The sequence below is a fragment of the Erinaceus europaeus genome, unplaced genomic scaffold (assembly GCF_950295315.1).
Source record: "Erinaceus europaeus unplaced genomic scaffold, mEriEur2.1 scaffold_430, whole genome shotgun sequence".
Classification (NCBI taxonomy): domain Eukaryota; kingdom Metazoa; phylum Chordata; class Mammalia; order Eulipotyphla; family Erinaceidae; genus Erinaceus; species Erinaceus europaeus.
Window position 1 is genome coordinate 16,496 of NW_026647662.1, and position 15,693 is coordinate 32,188.

The following is a 15,693-nucleotide window of genomic DNA, read 5'->3' on the forward strand; positions in this document are numbered from 1 at the left end:
AAGCCAGACAGGGAGGCAAAGAAAGAGAGTGAAATAGACCACAGCCCAAGACTTCTGAGTCAATGCTGTGGAGGCTGGGCTTGAACCTGGCTAATAAACATGACACACCAGCAAACTATCTGAGTTATTTTGCCAACCCTCATTTAGTAATTATTTAATGTGTCTGTTACATACCAGACACAGGGGTGGGGCAGGGAGATTAACAGAAATGAATAGTAAGCTCTGCTTTTGGTGATATTATATTCTGATGGGAGGTTTTCAGCTTTTGATACAGTCAGAATTATTAAGTTGGCTGACCAAAAAATAAATAGGTTATAAACAGTTCGCAATTTACAGTGACATAGCAGTCTTACATTTACTTTGAGAATTTGTATAGTTTTCAAAGAATATGTATCTTTTTCTTTCTCTTTTAGACTGAGTCATCTAGATACAACTGAAATAAAATGTAATGAATATACTATAATCAAACTAAGAATAACTGACTCCAATATTACTAGTTCATGCATTGACTGAGATAAATAACTTTTGGTGAACTGGCATATAACCAGTTTCCATAATTTGATCCTGAATCTCTCCCTCCTTAATCCAGTCTTAGTACTTCATGCATAAATCCAAACCTAAAAGTAAAGCAAAGAAGACTGAAGTACTCTATAACTTAAAAAACAAACTAACAAATCTTGACAAAAACGCCATTTCTGAGAAGTTTTCGTTACTTTCTCTTAGCTTACCAAAATCAATCTGGAAGCACAGAAAGTGGAACAGATGTTGAGAGACGAATTAGCTGGTAGTGTGAGCAAGGCGGTAAGCGACGCTGATCGGCAGCGGATTCTAGAATTAGAGAAGAATGAAATGGAGCTAAAAGTTGAAGTATCAAAGTAAGTGCGCGCAATCTTTTAGTCACCTGACTAAAATGCGTCCGGTCTAATGTTCTTTAATAAAACTGAAATTAAAATGATCCAGGGTAATATCTTTAGTGGCAATCGGTATTGGCTTCTTTCCTTTTTTTTAGTTATATTTTATTTATATATCAGGTATTGAACCGATTCGGAAATTGAGGGGGAAGGGAAAGGTAGTGAGGGAGAGAGAGACAGACACCTGCAGCATGGCTTCATCTCTTGAGAAGTTTTCCCTCTGCAGGAGGGGGTTGGAGGATTGAACCCAGCTGGTACTGGTTTTTTTTTTTTTTTATGCTATATTATATAAAATTGAAGATTATTATTTTAGACATTCTTAGAGGTTTTAATATGAGGACATTTGTTAGTCTCTCCTGACAGTATTTTTTTTTTCTTTACTGAGGATTAATGGTTTACAGTAACAGTAAAATACATGTGTAACATTTCTCAGTTTTCCACATAACAATTCAACCCTCTCTAGGTCACCCTCTGCCATTATGTTCCAGGACCTGAGCCTTCCCCAAAGTCTTTTACTTTGGTGTAATACACCAACACCAGTCCAAGTTTTGCTTTGTGTATTCTTATTTTTCAACTTTTTTTTTATGAGTGATTTAATAATGATTGACAAAACTGTGGGATAAGAGGGGTACAATTCCATACAGTTCCCACCACCAGAGTGCCAAATCCCACCCCTTCCATTGGAAGGTTCCCTATTGTTTATCCCCCTGGGGATATGGATAAAGATCTCTATGGGGCCTAGAAGGTAGGAGGTCTGGCTTCTGTAATTACTTCTCCGCTGGACATGGCTGTTGACAAGTTAATCCAGATCCCCAGACTTTCCCTAGTGGGGTAGGACTCTGGGGAGGTGAGGTTCCAGGACACATTGGTGAGGTCATTTGCCCAGAGAAGTCAGGTTGGCATCATGGTAGTACTTTTCAATTTTTGTCTGTGAGTGAGATCATCCCATATTCATCCTTCTCGCTTCCTGACTGATCTCACTTAACATGATTCCTTCAAGCTCCATCCAAGACAAGGTAAAGAAGGTGAAATCACCATTTTTAATAGCTGAGTAGTATCTCATTGTGTATATAACCTGACATTACATTTCATAAAAATAGTTCAGAAGATAATTTCCTGGCCTTTTGGCTAAGATCAAATGTAGTATCTGTTCTTATCAGTTTAAAGTAGTTAAGCTGACTTTGCTGAAGTACTCATGCAAAGTGAACATGCTGAAAATAAATGTCTTTCCAAGGCTCTAGAAATTGAAATTCTGGCTTTTACTTAGTAAATGTACCGACGGACTCCTATAATTTATCACTGTATAGATTAAGAGAGATTTCCGATATTGCTAAGAGACAAGTTGAAATTCTGAATGCACAGCAGCAGTCCAGAGAAAAAGAAGTAGAGTCTGTCAGAATGCAGTTGTTGGACTATCAGGTATGGATTACTGTCTTATTGTCATATATATATATATATATATATATATATATATATATACACACATATATATGTACATATATATCCTTTTCTTTTTTCTGCTGTCACATGAGATATCAGGTAACTTGATATTTGTTATCAGGGGTACATAGTATGGAATATCTTTTTCTCATTAATTTTAAACCTGGATAGAAAAACTCTTTAATTTGAAATACTATTGACAAGTCAGTATTTAAATATCTTCAAGTGCATTGTGTTAGCAATTCATCAAAATTAGGACCCTGAAAAAAAACTCCTTTTCATAGCATTATTTTTTCTAATATTTAGATATACAGTTACATGGTCTGTAGTAGAGTTGGATCAGTCTTGTTATTTACACATCATAGTAAAAAAAAAAAAAGTAATATTCCACCTGCAGGGGAGTCATTTCACAGGTGGTGAAGCAGGTCTGCAGGTGTCTGTCTTTCTCGACCCCCTCTTTCTTCCCCTCCTCTCTCCATTTCTCTCTGTCCTATCTAACAATGATGCTATCAATAACAACAACAATAACTACAGCAACAATAAAAAAATAACCAAGGCAACAAAAGGGAAAATAAGTATTTTAAAAAGTAATATTCCAGCAGCTACATAGGTAGATGCTGTATTGGATTTTGAATGTTTGATTCTATTTGTATGTACTTACGTAGTAATTTGTTAAGCAAGGTTAGATTTTTTTTTTTTTTTGTAGGAAATCGTGTACCATATCATTTCAGTTTTTATTCGGTAACTGAAACATATACTTACATGTACTGGAAAAACTTGAATCCCACTACAAATTGATGCGTCTTCTCTACTAGGCACAGTCAGATGAAAAGGCACTGATCGCCAAACTGCACCAACACATCGTCTCTCTTCAAACTAGTGAAGCTACTGCTCTAGGGAAACTGGAGTCAGTGACATCTAAACTGCAAAAGACAGAGGTGTATAATCTGCGCTTAGAGCAGAAACTTGATGAGAAAGAACAAGCCCTCTATTATGCTCGTTTGGAGGGGAGAAACAGAGCAAAACACCTTCGCCAAACTATTCAGTCGCTGCGGAGACAGTTCAGCGGAGCTTTACCCTTGTCACAACAGGAGAAGTTCTCTAAAACAATGATTCAGTTACAAAACGACAAACTGCAGCTCATGCAGGAAATGAAGGGTGCTCAACAGGAACATAGAAATATGGAGAGCAAAACACTGGAGCTGGAAATGAAGCTGAAGGGGTTAGAGGAGTTGATAAGCACTTTAAAGGATGCCCGGGGAGCCCAAAAGGTAAAAAAAAAAAAGCATCTGATTTTAAATGCGCTATTTCTAAAACACCACCCAGTGGGTTTTAAGTTCTAGATATGTTCCCATTTGAGGAAATGCTTCATGTGTAATAAAAAAAATAATAAGTTACAACTCATTGTTTCAGGTTTTAGAAATTCTAAGCAAGGTTCCATTAGAAATGCTTGAAGAGGGACTGGGTGGTGGTGCACCTGGTTGAGCGTACATGTTACAGTGCTAAAAGAACTGAGATGGAGCCCCCGGTCCCCACCTGCAAGGGTTTCCGAAAGCTTTGCAAGTGGTAAAGCAGGGCTGCAGGTGTCTCTCTTTGTCTCTCTTCCTGTTATCCACTTCCTTCTCAATTTCTGGCTGTCTCTATCCACTAAATAAATAAAGATAAAAAAAAAACCTTTTAAAAAAGAGAAATGCTTGAAGAGCCTTGATCTAGGAAAGCTTGTATATACTAGGACTTGGGAACTAGCATAGTGATTTATTTATGCAACAGATTTTAATGCTTGATGCTGAGAGATCCATAATTTAATCCCCACTACCACTATAAACCAGAGTAGAGTGTTCTATTAAAAAAAAAAAAAAATATATATATATATATATGTCGTTTTCGACGGGTTATGTTGTTTTTGCCGGGCTGGCTTCACCAGTGGATAACAGACGACCAGGGACTCATGGTTGAGCTGTAGGCAGTATCTCTTTATTCATGCAGGACACAGCACAATCTAAGACGAGCTAAGTTAAACTCAAAGTACAGTACTGTAAAACTCACAATGCTGTCTTTATATATACTTGCCAAGTAAGGTGGAAACAGGATGTGACATAGAGAGGGTAGAGAGAAAAGTGACTGGTGAAAATCAGAGTGTGACAAAGAGGGGGCAGAGCAGGCAAGAATCCTATCACTGAACCACAAATGCCCTGGAGGGAGGGTGGAACTTGTTAACAGTGGTTATGTAAATAGAATGAAGTGGTTATGTAAATAGAATAGTGTTAAGCAGGGGGGATTGAAACCAAATGAAACAGAAGGGGTCTCATGCATACCAACATATATATATATATATATATAAAATTATCCTTAACATTCTAGTGCTTACGAGTTGAAGTCTACTCTTCATGGTTAATCATTTGCCAAAGTTATTTATAAACTGTAGGCCCATATGACCTTTTAATGTTAATTTTGTTTCTACCTGCTTTTGCAAGTGACTAAATTAAAAATAAGTTTCTTGCATTTAAATTAAAGTTTTTGGGTTGGAAATTTTTTAATTTCCATTTTTTTAAATTCCTTACCCTTTTTTTTTTTAAAAAAATTATTTATAAAAAGGAAACATTGATAAACCATAGGATAAAAGGGGTATAACTCCACACAATTCCCACCACCAGAACTCTGTATCCCATCCCCTCCCTTGATAGCTTTCCTATTCTTTATCCTTCTAGGAGTATGGACCTAAGGGCATTGTGGGATGCAGAAGGTAGAAGGTCTGGCTTCTGTAATTGCTTCCCTGCTGAACATGGGCATTGACAGGTCAATTCATACTCCCAGCCTGTCTCTCTCTTTCCCTAGTGGGGAAGGGCTCTGGGGAAGTGGAGCTCCAGGACACATTGGTGGGGTCATCTGTTCAGGGAAGCCTGGTCAGCATCCTGATGGCATCTGGAACCTGGTGGTTGACAAGAGAGTTAACATACAAAGTCAAACAAATTGTTGACCAGCCATGGACCTAAAGGCTGGAATACTGCAGTTGAAGTGTTGGGGGGTCCTCCATTTTAGGTAGATAGCTAGTAGGCATATTTTAGTTAAATTCCAAAGGGCCTGTGGCTATACTAGTTTTTCTTTTCTTTTTCTTTTTTTCCTTGAGCCTAAACTCTGATATGCAGGTGGATCTAAGTTATTGTTTGGGGAGATGATGTCATGGCTGGAAAAAGGACCAGAAAGCTGGATCAGGGAAGTGATCTGGGGCCCATATTCAGCTTAGGAGCCTATGTGACCTCTGCATCCCTCTAGATCTGAGCTCCCATTCTGTGGTCATGAGTAGGAACATTCCAAGCTGTCCCAATATGGACCCATCTTCCTCAGGTGTAGCATAGAGTGTATTATGTTGTCCATCTCTACCATTGATCCAAGTTGAGGGCAAGGTCCTATGGGGACCCACAAAGGGGTCTATTGTCTTGTTCCTGATAGAAATGACCGGTAACAATGGAGAGTCTGTAAATTAGGGCAAAATATATACCTGAAAGCAAAAATACACAATCGTCTGTAGTGAGTCAGTATAAAGTTCATAATGAAATAGTGTCTGTGTAGACTTAGATACCCTCCTCATCTACTTCCTGTTACAGTTCTCTCACTCACTCCAAAGCTAACCTTATCAAAGCAAGGACTGCAAAAGCTGAAGAGGGCAAGAGACTGACATACTTTAACGATGACTCTTTAGTCACTGTCAGGCCACCCCATCAGCTGGGGCCCTATTCATTTGGGGAGTCTTGAGATTCCTAAACAGACATTATGGGCCTAGACCTTGAATAAATCCCTCTCTCCATTGTTACCAAATTTCCATTTTGAAAGCTAATAAGTCAGCGTATCAATTTCAAAGTTAGTACAGCAAATATATAGAAGTAAGTAAAGTTAATGTTACTGATGTCCTTTACAGGATAATCTGAAGGACATTTTATGTTGATATCCTACATATTCTTGGAAAAAAATAACCTATAGAAATTTTAAACAGACTTTGCCAGATAGCTAAGTCAAGGAACATTTTACATCTTTCATTATAGGAAGTTCATTAATTTACATTAAAAGTAGTGGTGAGATGCTTATACAGTACATGTGTTTCCAATCTGTAGGTGATCAACTGGCATATGAAAATAGAAGAGCTTCGTCTTCAAGAGCTTAAATTAAATAGAGAATTGGTGAAGGATAAAGAAGAAATGAAATACCTGAATAATATAATTTCTGAATATGAGCATACAATCAGCAGTCTGGAAGAAGAAATTGTCCAGCAGAGCAAGGTTTCATTTTGAACTTATTTCAGAGTATTCGCTAACATGTTTAAAACATGCCAGTCTGGTATGACTTACTCCATTATACCTTTTAAGTACGGCACTTATTATTGTTTTCAATTTCATTCCCATTTTTCTGAACTAGGCTTCAAAGTACATAGTCACTAATATAGTTGTAGTGACAGTTCTGAAAGGAGCCTTCTGTAACACATTTATCTGGTCATTGAGGTTTTATCTCAGTCTTCGTTACATACGTTTTTCACAGCTCAGGGTTTCCCTGAGTATGAAAGAGGCAGCTTGGTATAGAATGAAGTACGTACACTTTACTGCTTCAGACCTCAGTGGAAATCCCTTGCCAAATCAATCCGAGCCAGCTACCGCCACCCAAATAAACCCTACCGTCAAACTATTCTGGGTGGAAATCATTGGACTCGGTTTTCCTTTTTCAGTGCGTAGCACCCTTTCACATATTAAATCCTGGTTGACTGTCCTCCCTCTCGGTTGTATATAACTCTCAGGGGGAAGGTGATTCGGTTCCATACACTGCTTTGATTGCATTGTCTGACCCAGTGGTTTGCACATAGTACAAGCCATGATTATCGTTTGAATTGATAGGTGGCAGGGTGAATGAAGAAGCATATGGATAGAAATCCTAACTTCATATCTGCCAGTCTTTGTGGTCTTAGGCGACTTGCTTCATTTCTCTGATCTTTTTTTTTTTCCCATAAAATAAGACAAATAATGACCTTAAAGGGCTGTTGCACAAATAATATAAGAAAAAAGTATATATATATATATATGCCTGGTAAGTGTATCTATGTATGTTTGACAGAAACTATGTGTGTGCTTCTGTGTGTGTGTGTGTGTGTGTGTGTGAGAGAGAGAGAGAGAGAGAGGAGAGAGAGAGAGAGGGAGAGGGAGAAGGAGAGGGAGAGAGAGAGGAGAAAGAAGAGGAAGAGGAAGGGAAAAAACACTTGTAGCTTTGGTATCATATAGCTAAGGTCTTATGCATGCACACTTTCACTACTCTGGGCCAATTTTTCATTCAAATACAGAGATGGAGAAAAAGGTAGAGATAGTGCCAATAGTACTGGAGGTCTTTCTAGTGCCATGACCTACTGTATGGTGCCTGGGCTGGAACCTGGACTGTGGGCGCAGCAAGGCCCATGTCCAACCCCTAGAGCTCTCTCCAACCCCAGCATAAACATTCTTTTTTTCAGTTTCATGAAGAAAGACAAATGGCCTGGGATCAAAGGGAAGTTGAACTGGAACGACAACTAGATATTTTTGACCGGCAGCAAAACGAAATACTAAACGCAGCACAAAAGGTAAAAATGATAAATTCTGCTTCCTACGTAGAATTCAGGCCTACCCAGCAGAAATAGCTTCCAAAGACAGGCAGGGTTTTAATTGATGTTATCTTTTCATAGTTTAGTTACAGGTGGTGGTGGGGGCTAACCATGTTTTGTCACATAATTATTACAATTGTTCTCAATGCTGCAATAGCTTTATTTTTTTTTTTAATTTTTAAATGATGTTTCTTAATAGTTTGAAGAGGCTACAGGATCAATGCCAGACCCAAGTTTGCCCCTTCCAAATCAACTGGAGATTGCGCTGAGAAAAATCAAGGAGAATATTCGAATAATCCTAGAAACCAGGGCAACCTGTCAAACACTAGGAGAGGTGATTAAAAGAATGTCCATTTCCCTCAGTGTTCTGTTGTGAAGTTTGCTTTGCGATATTTTTCATGTGTGTAAAGCGTAGAATGTTAAGTGCATGACTAATCCCACTCTCTTTTTCTCCTCTCCCATGTGTCTGCTCACCAATAAAGAGCTTACTGCTATTGTTGATGTGAATTCAGTATCTTTCCTTTTATTCACTCCTGGTTATTTCTTTAGACACTCAGCCTTGATAATGAACATCAGAGGATGACAAAAGATAATTTGATTGTAGTTTCATGAGAAATACTTGACCTTGTCTTGTTTGATCAGGAATTGCATACATCTTTTAAATACATGTTGAGGCGATTTGGATTTTTAAAAATATTTTATTTATTTTTCTCTTTTGTTGTCCTTGTTATTTTTCATTGTTGTTGTAGTTATTATTGTTATTGATGTTGTAGTTGTTAGATAGGACAGAGAGAAATGGAGAGAAGAGGGGAAGACAGAGAGAAAGATAGACACCTGCAGACCTGCTTCACCACCTGTGAAGCGACTCCCCTTCAGGTGGGGAGCCGGGGGCTTGAACCGGGATCCTTACGCCTGTCCTTGCGCTTAGTGCCATGTGTGCTTAACCCACTGCACTACTGTTCGACTCCTGGATTTTTTTTTTTTTTTTAAGGAATTCTAAGATGTCACTTATGTGAAATGCCAATGAGTTACTTGATTTAAAATATCTGCCATAATATTTTATGTGAAACTTTCTTCCTGTATTTATTTATTTAATGAACTATAGATTTTACAATCATGATTCATTGAATTGGGTCATGAAAGTCCCAATTTTTAGATTCTGCTGGTTTTTATGGATTCTATTTTGGTAGTATTATAGTTAATGAATTGAAATAAAATTAATGATTTATTAGATGTTCTTTCTAAGTCTAGCACTAATGGACATTTCTAGTTCAAATGCTGTAAGATATAAGTGAAATAATTCTCTTAATGGGGTTTCTGATATGTGATAATCTTATAAGTAAATAAAATGTTGTGTAGATAATTGTGCTATCACATAGCCATGCAGTCAATTGAAGAATATCATTTGACTGTCATAGTAATATAAAAAACAATGTGAAACCTGTGGGGTTTTTTTGTTTGTTTGTTTGTTTTGCTTATAACTAACCTGACTAAAATTCAGATGAAGTAATTTTTAAAAGCAGAAGTCCACATGCTTTAATGATCTATTGTAATTTGATCATTGCAGAAGCTAAAAGAAAAAGAATCTGCTTTACGGTTAGCAGAGCAAAATATTCTGTCAAGAGACAAAGTAATCAATGAGCTAAGATTTCGATTGCCAGCCACTGCAGAACGGGAAAAACTGATAGCAGAGCTTGGCAGAAAAGAAGCAGAGCCCAAATCCCAACACACTTTGAAAGTTGCTCACCAGACCATTGCAAACATGCAGGCAAGGTTAAATCACAAGGAAGAAGTATTAAAGAAGTATCAACGGCTTCTTGAAAAAGCCAGAGAGGTAATTTTATTATAGTAGGTTACATTAAGCTCTTTTATCTACTACTATGCTTTGTAGTCCAGTTGTCAAAGATTATTTTGCCCTGAAGTCTGTTAGTTCATTTCATGCCTTCAAAGGATTCTCTTTAGGAATTGTTACTATCACGAGATTGGATTAAAGGTCTATGAGTAAAACTGGCAGTTTGTGTAGGTGTGTCTGTCTCGTATGATACGATGTAGAATAGACAGTGATGGCTGTCTGGAACTTTGTAGAGGGAATCTAGCATTTAAAAAACTTCTAGAAAAAAATGACTATTGATAATAAATTATAGTCTAAAAGTAGACTTGTTGCTTTGAACATATGCTAGAGGGAAATGGACAAAGGTATAAGCATATCCCTGCATTTATTGCTCCTTCCCTGTCTTTAGGGATTATAGAAGATTAAAGATAAAACAAATCTTTAGGATATATGTAGGATAATTTATTAGAACCCCAATTTAACATACTATTTTGATTTGCTGTAAAATAGGAGCAAAGAGAAATCGTGAAGAAACATGAGGAAGATCTTCAAGTCCTTCACCAGAAATTAGAACTGCAAGCTGATAGTTCACTCGACAAATTCAAACAGACAGCTTGGGTAAGATCCTAGGAGCTTTGCTTTGTTTTGACACCAACCACACAGTTGAAAATTTAGCCCTTCTTCTCCTTCTCCCTCCCCTCCCCCTCCTCCTCCTCCTCCTCCTCCTTCTTCTTCTCTTTCTCCCCCTCCTCCTTCTCTGCCTCCTCCTCCTCCTTCTCCTCCTTCTCCTTCCCCTTCCCCTTCCCCTTCTCCTTTTTTTTCTTTTTCTTCAGAGTTGGTACTGTCTTTCCTTTATTAAAGCATATCTAAAAACATAGCTCCAGTCATGATTTTCTCCATCCACACTCTTCAGTAATTCACTGTCCCTTAAAAAAGGTTCTTTCTGCTTTTTAGCCATTTATTCAAAGCTTTCTATGATCTGACCTGATCTCTATCTCTCTATCTCTGCCTTTGTCTCTGTCTCTCTCTCTCTCTCTTTTTTTCCCTGTCAGAGTTTCACTGGGGTTTCACTCCTGTGTGATTACACAGCTCCTGGGAGGCTGCTTGCTTGTTTTCCCAGATAGACGGTGAGAGACAGAGAGGAAGAGGAGAGACTCCCCAGTATCACTTCACCTCTAATAAAGCATTCTCCTGCACATAGTGCTCCCATAGTGATCCCTAGCCAGGGATCTGAACCTGGGTCTTCACATTTTGCAAAGTGTGCCGTCTGGTGGATGAGCTACCTTCCGTGCCCTGACCTCAGTTTTATTTGCCCATTTCAATGATTCAGTTCAGACTTCCCTTCTTTGAATGTTATCTTTTGTAGGTATGAATTGACCTGTATTTTGCCTTTACTGTACAGACCTTGAACATGCTCAAGCCTAAGTTCACTAATTCCATTAGTATTTATCCATTTTCCCTCCACTATACACAGACAGTTTGCTAGATACTAGAAGTATAAAGAATAAGGTCTGGGAGTCAGGCAGTAGTGCAGCAGGTTAAGCACAGGTGTGCAAAGCACAAGGACTGGTTGGAGCCCCTGGCTGTCCACCTGCAGGGGAGTTGCTTCACAGGCGGTGAAGCAGGTCTGCAGGTGTCTATCTTTCTCTTTCCCCTCTCTGTCTTCTTCTCCTCTCTCCATTTCTCTCTGTCCTATCCAACAATGATGACATCAACAACAATAATAACTAAAAACAAGGGCAACAAAAGGGAATAAATAAATATTAAAAAAAAAAAAGAATAAGGGGAGTCGGGCGGTGGCGCAGTGGGTTAAGCGCATGTGGTGCAAAGCACAGGGACCGGCATAAGGATCCCGGTTCGAGCCCCCGGCTCCCCACCTGCAGGTCAGTCGCTTCACGGGCGGTGAAGCAGGTCTGCAGGTGTCTATCTTTCTCTCCCCTCTCTCTCTGTCTTCCCCTCCTCTCTCCATTTCTCTCTTTCCTATCCAACAACAAAGCAACGTCAACAATGGCAATAATAATAACCGCAACGAGGCTGCAACAACTAGGGCAACAAAAAGGGGGAAAAATGGCCTCCAGGAGCAGTGGATTCATGGTGCAGGCACCGAGCCCAGCAATAACCCTGGAGGAAAAAAAATAAATAAGGTCTATGGTTTCTGCCCTTAAACTTCCATTGCCTATTAAATAATGCATTTCCAAAACAAGATCAGAAGAGAAAACAGTAAGCAGAAACTGGACTGGAGTTGGTGTATTGCACCAAAGTAAAGGACTTTGGGGTGGGTTGGGGGGGGAGGAGAGTCCAGGTTCCGGAAAAGGATGACAGAGGACCTAATGGGGGTTGTGTTGTTATGTGGAAAACTGAGAAATGTTATGCATGTGCAAACTATTGTATTCACTGTCTAATGTAAAATAGTAATCCCCCAACAAAGGGAAAAAGTAAATAAATAAATAGTGAACTTCAGAGTTGAGATGATTTTTGATCATTTGAGTAACCAAATTAAAATCATGGAATAAACCTGCTGCTGATTCATATTTCATAGGACTTACTAAAACAATCGCCTACTCCGGTTCCTACCAACAAACATTTTATTCGCCTGGCTGAGATGGAACAGACAGTAGCAGAACAAGATGACTCTCTCTCCTCACTTTTGATGAAACTAAAAAAAGTATCTCAAGAGTTGGAGAGACAAAAAGAAATCACTCAATTGAAGATTAAAGAGTTTGAGAACGTCAAACTGCGGTAAGTCAGCCGTAGACATGGAAGACTAGGCAAACAGTCATCAAGGTGTAGTGCACTTAAACATGAACACTTGCCCTGGTCTGTGCTAGTCTAAAATCTCTGTGTCTACTATCTTATTCTTATTCTCAGGCTGACATAGGATAGAGATGTTTACTCTCCCCTTTTTTCAGGGGAGAGTAAATGAGGCCACAAGAAGTGCTGTGGTTTACCTAGAAGGAGTTAAAGCCATAATCTGAATCGCATTATTCTAACTTGAGGCAACTCACCTTCTTGCTTAATTTTACTTATTTTTATTGTTTCAGATTTATATTGCCTGGTTGTTTTGTTGTTTTTTTTAAATTTTTTTAAATCTTTATTTATTTTGAATAGACACAGAGAGAAATTGTGAGAGGAAGGGGAAATAGTGTGGGAGAGAGACAGAGAGACACCTGTAGACCTGCTTCACCACTCATGAAGCCTTCCCCCTGCAGATGGGGACCAGAGGCTTGAACCCAGAGCCTTGTGCACTGTAATGTGTACGCTTAACCAGGTGCGCCACCACCTGGCCCCTATATTGCCTGTTTTTTTTTTAATTTTTTTATTAAAATTGATTTATTGTTGGATAGAGACAGAGGAATTGAGAAGGGAGAAGGAGAGAGAGATAGACACCTGCAGCACTGCTTCACCGCACATGAAGCTTTCCCCCTGCAGGTGGGGACCAAGGGCTTGAACCTCAAATTCATACTGTTAAGCTTCTGTTTTGTTATATATAAAATGGAAATGGCAGTACTCACCCTACTTCTTTTAGGGTGGTTAGGGTGAAAATCAAGGGATTCTGTATAATGAAAATAATCTGAAAATTACAAAGTAATCCTAAGTAAATATCAAACATTTGCCTACCTACCTTAAGTTTCTAGCAATGCCGTAGAGATAATGCATAGTTTATGAGTAAAGATTTTCTTGTTTTTAACAGCTAAAGTGACCCTAGATTTGTCAATGGCATTCTTTGTATTACAGATTTAAATCAAAACTTAATCAATTCACAGAATCTAGATTTTAAGCCTAAAATATGTCTATAGGTATACATTTTATAATCACTATTGAGAAGCCCCTTTCTATAAGGATGTCTTATATTGGGCGGGGGGGGGGGGGAGGGGGAGAAGGAGGAAGGAAGAAAGAATGAAGAAGATTGCATTGTTTGACTTAAAATTCTTTTAAAGATTTTATTTATTTATTATTTATTCATGAGAAAGGAGGAGAGAAAAAAAGAATCAGACATCACTCTGGTACGTGCACTACCTGGGATTGAACTAATGACCTCATGCTCAAGAGTCCAGTGCTTTATCCACTGTGCTACTGACCTATAATTCTATTCTGGCTCTGCAGTCTTTACTAGAATCTTTAATTTTCATCTAAGCTGAAACTGACAAAAGTAACACAATTACCTCATATAGATAGTATCTACTTCTATAGATATAAATACAGGTGTAGAGATAAGTGACTTTGAGATCATACGCACATTAATAACACGGGGTCTCTGAAAGTTTCTATTTTGTCTTTGCAACTTGTCTACAGAAGAATGGTTCCACTGAAATTATTCTGTTCTCTCCGTTCCTCTGGGAACATATAGTAATATCTACTAACACTTTTTTTTTTCAGTTGTCAAATTTACTGACATATTGTAGATTAAGAAAAAAATAAAAACAGGAATGCTGCTAAGCATCTCTCCGTATCTCCTTCTCCCCCTCTATCTCTTCCTCCCCTATTAATTTCTCTCTGTCTCTATCCAATAATAAATAAATAAAAGTAGTATGTAAAAAAGATAATACAATCACATCTTGTATGAAGCTTAATATTGAAAGTGCTGTTTTGTTCATTTTATTTCTTTTAAAAAATTATCATTATCTTTATTTATTTATTGCATAGAGACAACCAGAAATCAAGAAGAGGGGGAGATGGAGAGGAACAGAGACAGAGAGACACCTGTAGCCCTGCTTCACCACTTGTGAAGGTTTCCCCCTGCAGGTGGGGACTGGGGGCTCAAACCTGACTACTTGCACACTGTAACATGTGCTCTCAACCAGGTGCACCACCACCCGGCCCCTCATTTTATTTCTTACTGGTCTAGATCCTCAAAGTTATTTGATGCAATCATTGCCAGACAGATACTGGAAAAGTATATTTCCTACTTGGTGTACAAATAGTTAAATGTAAAAAATAAAATGACTCTGGGCTTTTGATCAGAGTTTGGATTTTTTTAAAGGATGATTACATATATATAAATGTATGTTTATGTTGAGCTCTATAATCCGACATACGTATTATTAGGCTCCAGGAGAATCATGCAGATGAAGTGAAAAAAATAAAAGCAGAAGTAGAGGATTTAAGGTGTCTTCTGGCCCAGTCACAAAAGGAATCACAGAGCTTTAAATCTGAACTCCAGGCTCAAAAAGAAGCAAACTCCAGAGCTCCAACAACCACAATGAGAAATTTAGTAGAAAGACTAAAGAACCAATTAGCCTTGAAAGACAAACAACAGAAAGTAAGTAATTAACAAAAAACTTACCAACATGGGCCTGGGCAGCGGCACACCTGGTTGAGCGCACATGTTGCCGTGCGCAAGGACCCAGGTTTGAGCCCTCTGGTCCCCACCTGCAGGGGGAAAGCTTTGCGAGTGGTGAAGCAGTGCTGCAGGTGTCTCTCTGTTTTTCTCCCTCTCTATCACCCCCTTCCCTCTCGATTTCTGGCTGTCTGACTCTATCCAATAAATAAATAAAGATACAAAAAAAAAATTTAAAAATTCTCAACATTTAGGAAAAATACATGGTAGAGTGCTTTTAGAGATAGTTTTTAGGTGTCATTGTATTATTTGACTTACTGAGTCTTTCTATGTATCTCATATGTGATTTACTAATTTTTTTTTAAATGTTGCTTTTTTTATACTAGTTCTTGAAATTTATGGACAAATTCTAAGTGTTTTCTAATCTTGTGACTTACCTACTTATATTTAATTGATTTCTTATGGAAAACTTGAATCTTTGAGACACGTCTCTTGATTTAAATCAGGGATCGCTCATTGTTACCAAGATTTTGGTCTCTCACACTTAACTTGAAAAGAATTAGTATGATTACAACAGGAAATTCATTTGAAAAGTACAGATGAAAGTCAATTGATGAAA

General features: G+C 38.3%; 1 protein-coding gene and 1 pseudogene across 3 annotated transcripts in view; both read left to right on the forward strand.

Annotated features, from left to right (window-relative positions):
* Positions 1 to 15,693, forward strand: part of LOC103107449 (centrosomal protein of 290 kDa) — a 63,467-nt gene that overhangs the window by 15,086 nt on the left and 32,688 nt on the right. For all 3 annotated transcript variants that reach the window (XR_009547997.1, XM_060184217.1, XM_060184219.1), the window contains exons 8-17: positions 724 to 875; positions 2,219 to 2,330; positions 3,167 to 3,622; positions 6,461 to 6,625; positions 7,837 to 7,944; positions 8,165 to 8,299; positions 9,533 to 9,799; positions 10,307 to 10,414; positions 12,336 to 12,535; positions 14,843 to 15,056. Coding sequence is in view for 2 of the 3 variants with exons in the window: in XM_060184217.1 (XP_060040200.1) it covers positions 724 to 875; positions 2,219 to 2,330; positions 3,167 to 3,622; positions 6,461 to 6,625; positions 7,837 to 7,944; positions 8,165 to 8,299; positions 9,533 to 9,799; positions 10,307 to 10,414; positions 12,336 to 12,535; positions 14,843 to 15,056 (1,917 nt within the window). In the remaining variant the exon portion in view is untranslated. The remainder of the gene's footprint in view (positions 1 to 723; positions 876 to 2,218; positions 2,331 to 3,166; positions 3,623 to 6,460; positions 6,626 to 7,836; positions 7,945 to 8,164; positions 8,300 to 9,532; positions 9,800 to 10,306; positions 10,415 to 12,335; positions 12,536 to 14,842; positions 15,057 to 15,693) is intronic.
* Positions 2,020 to 2,165, forward strand: LOC132536411 (U2 spliceosomal RNA; annotated as a pseudogene).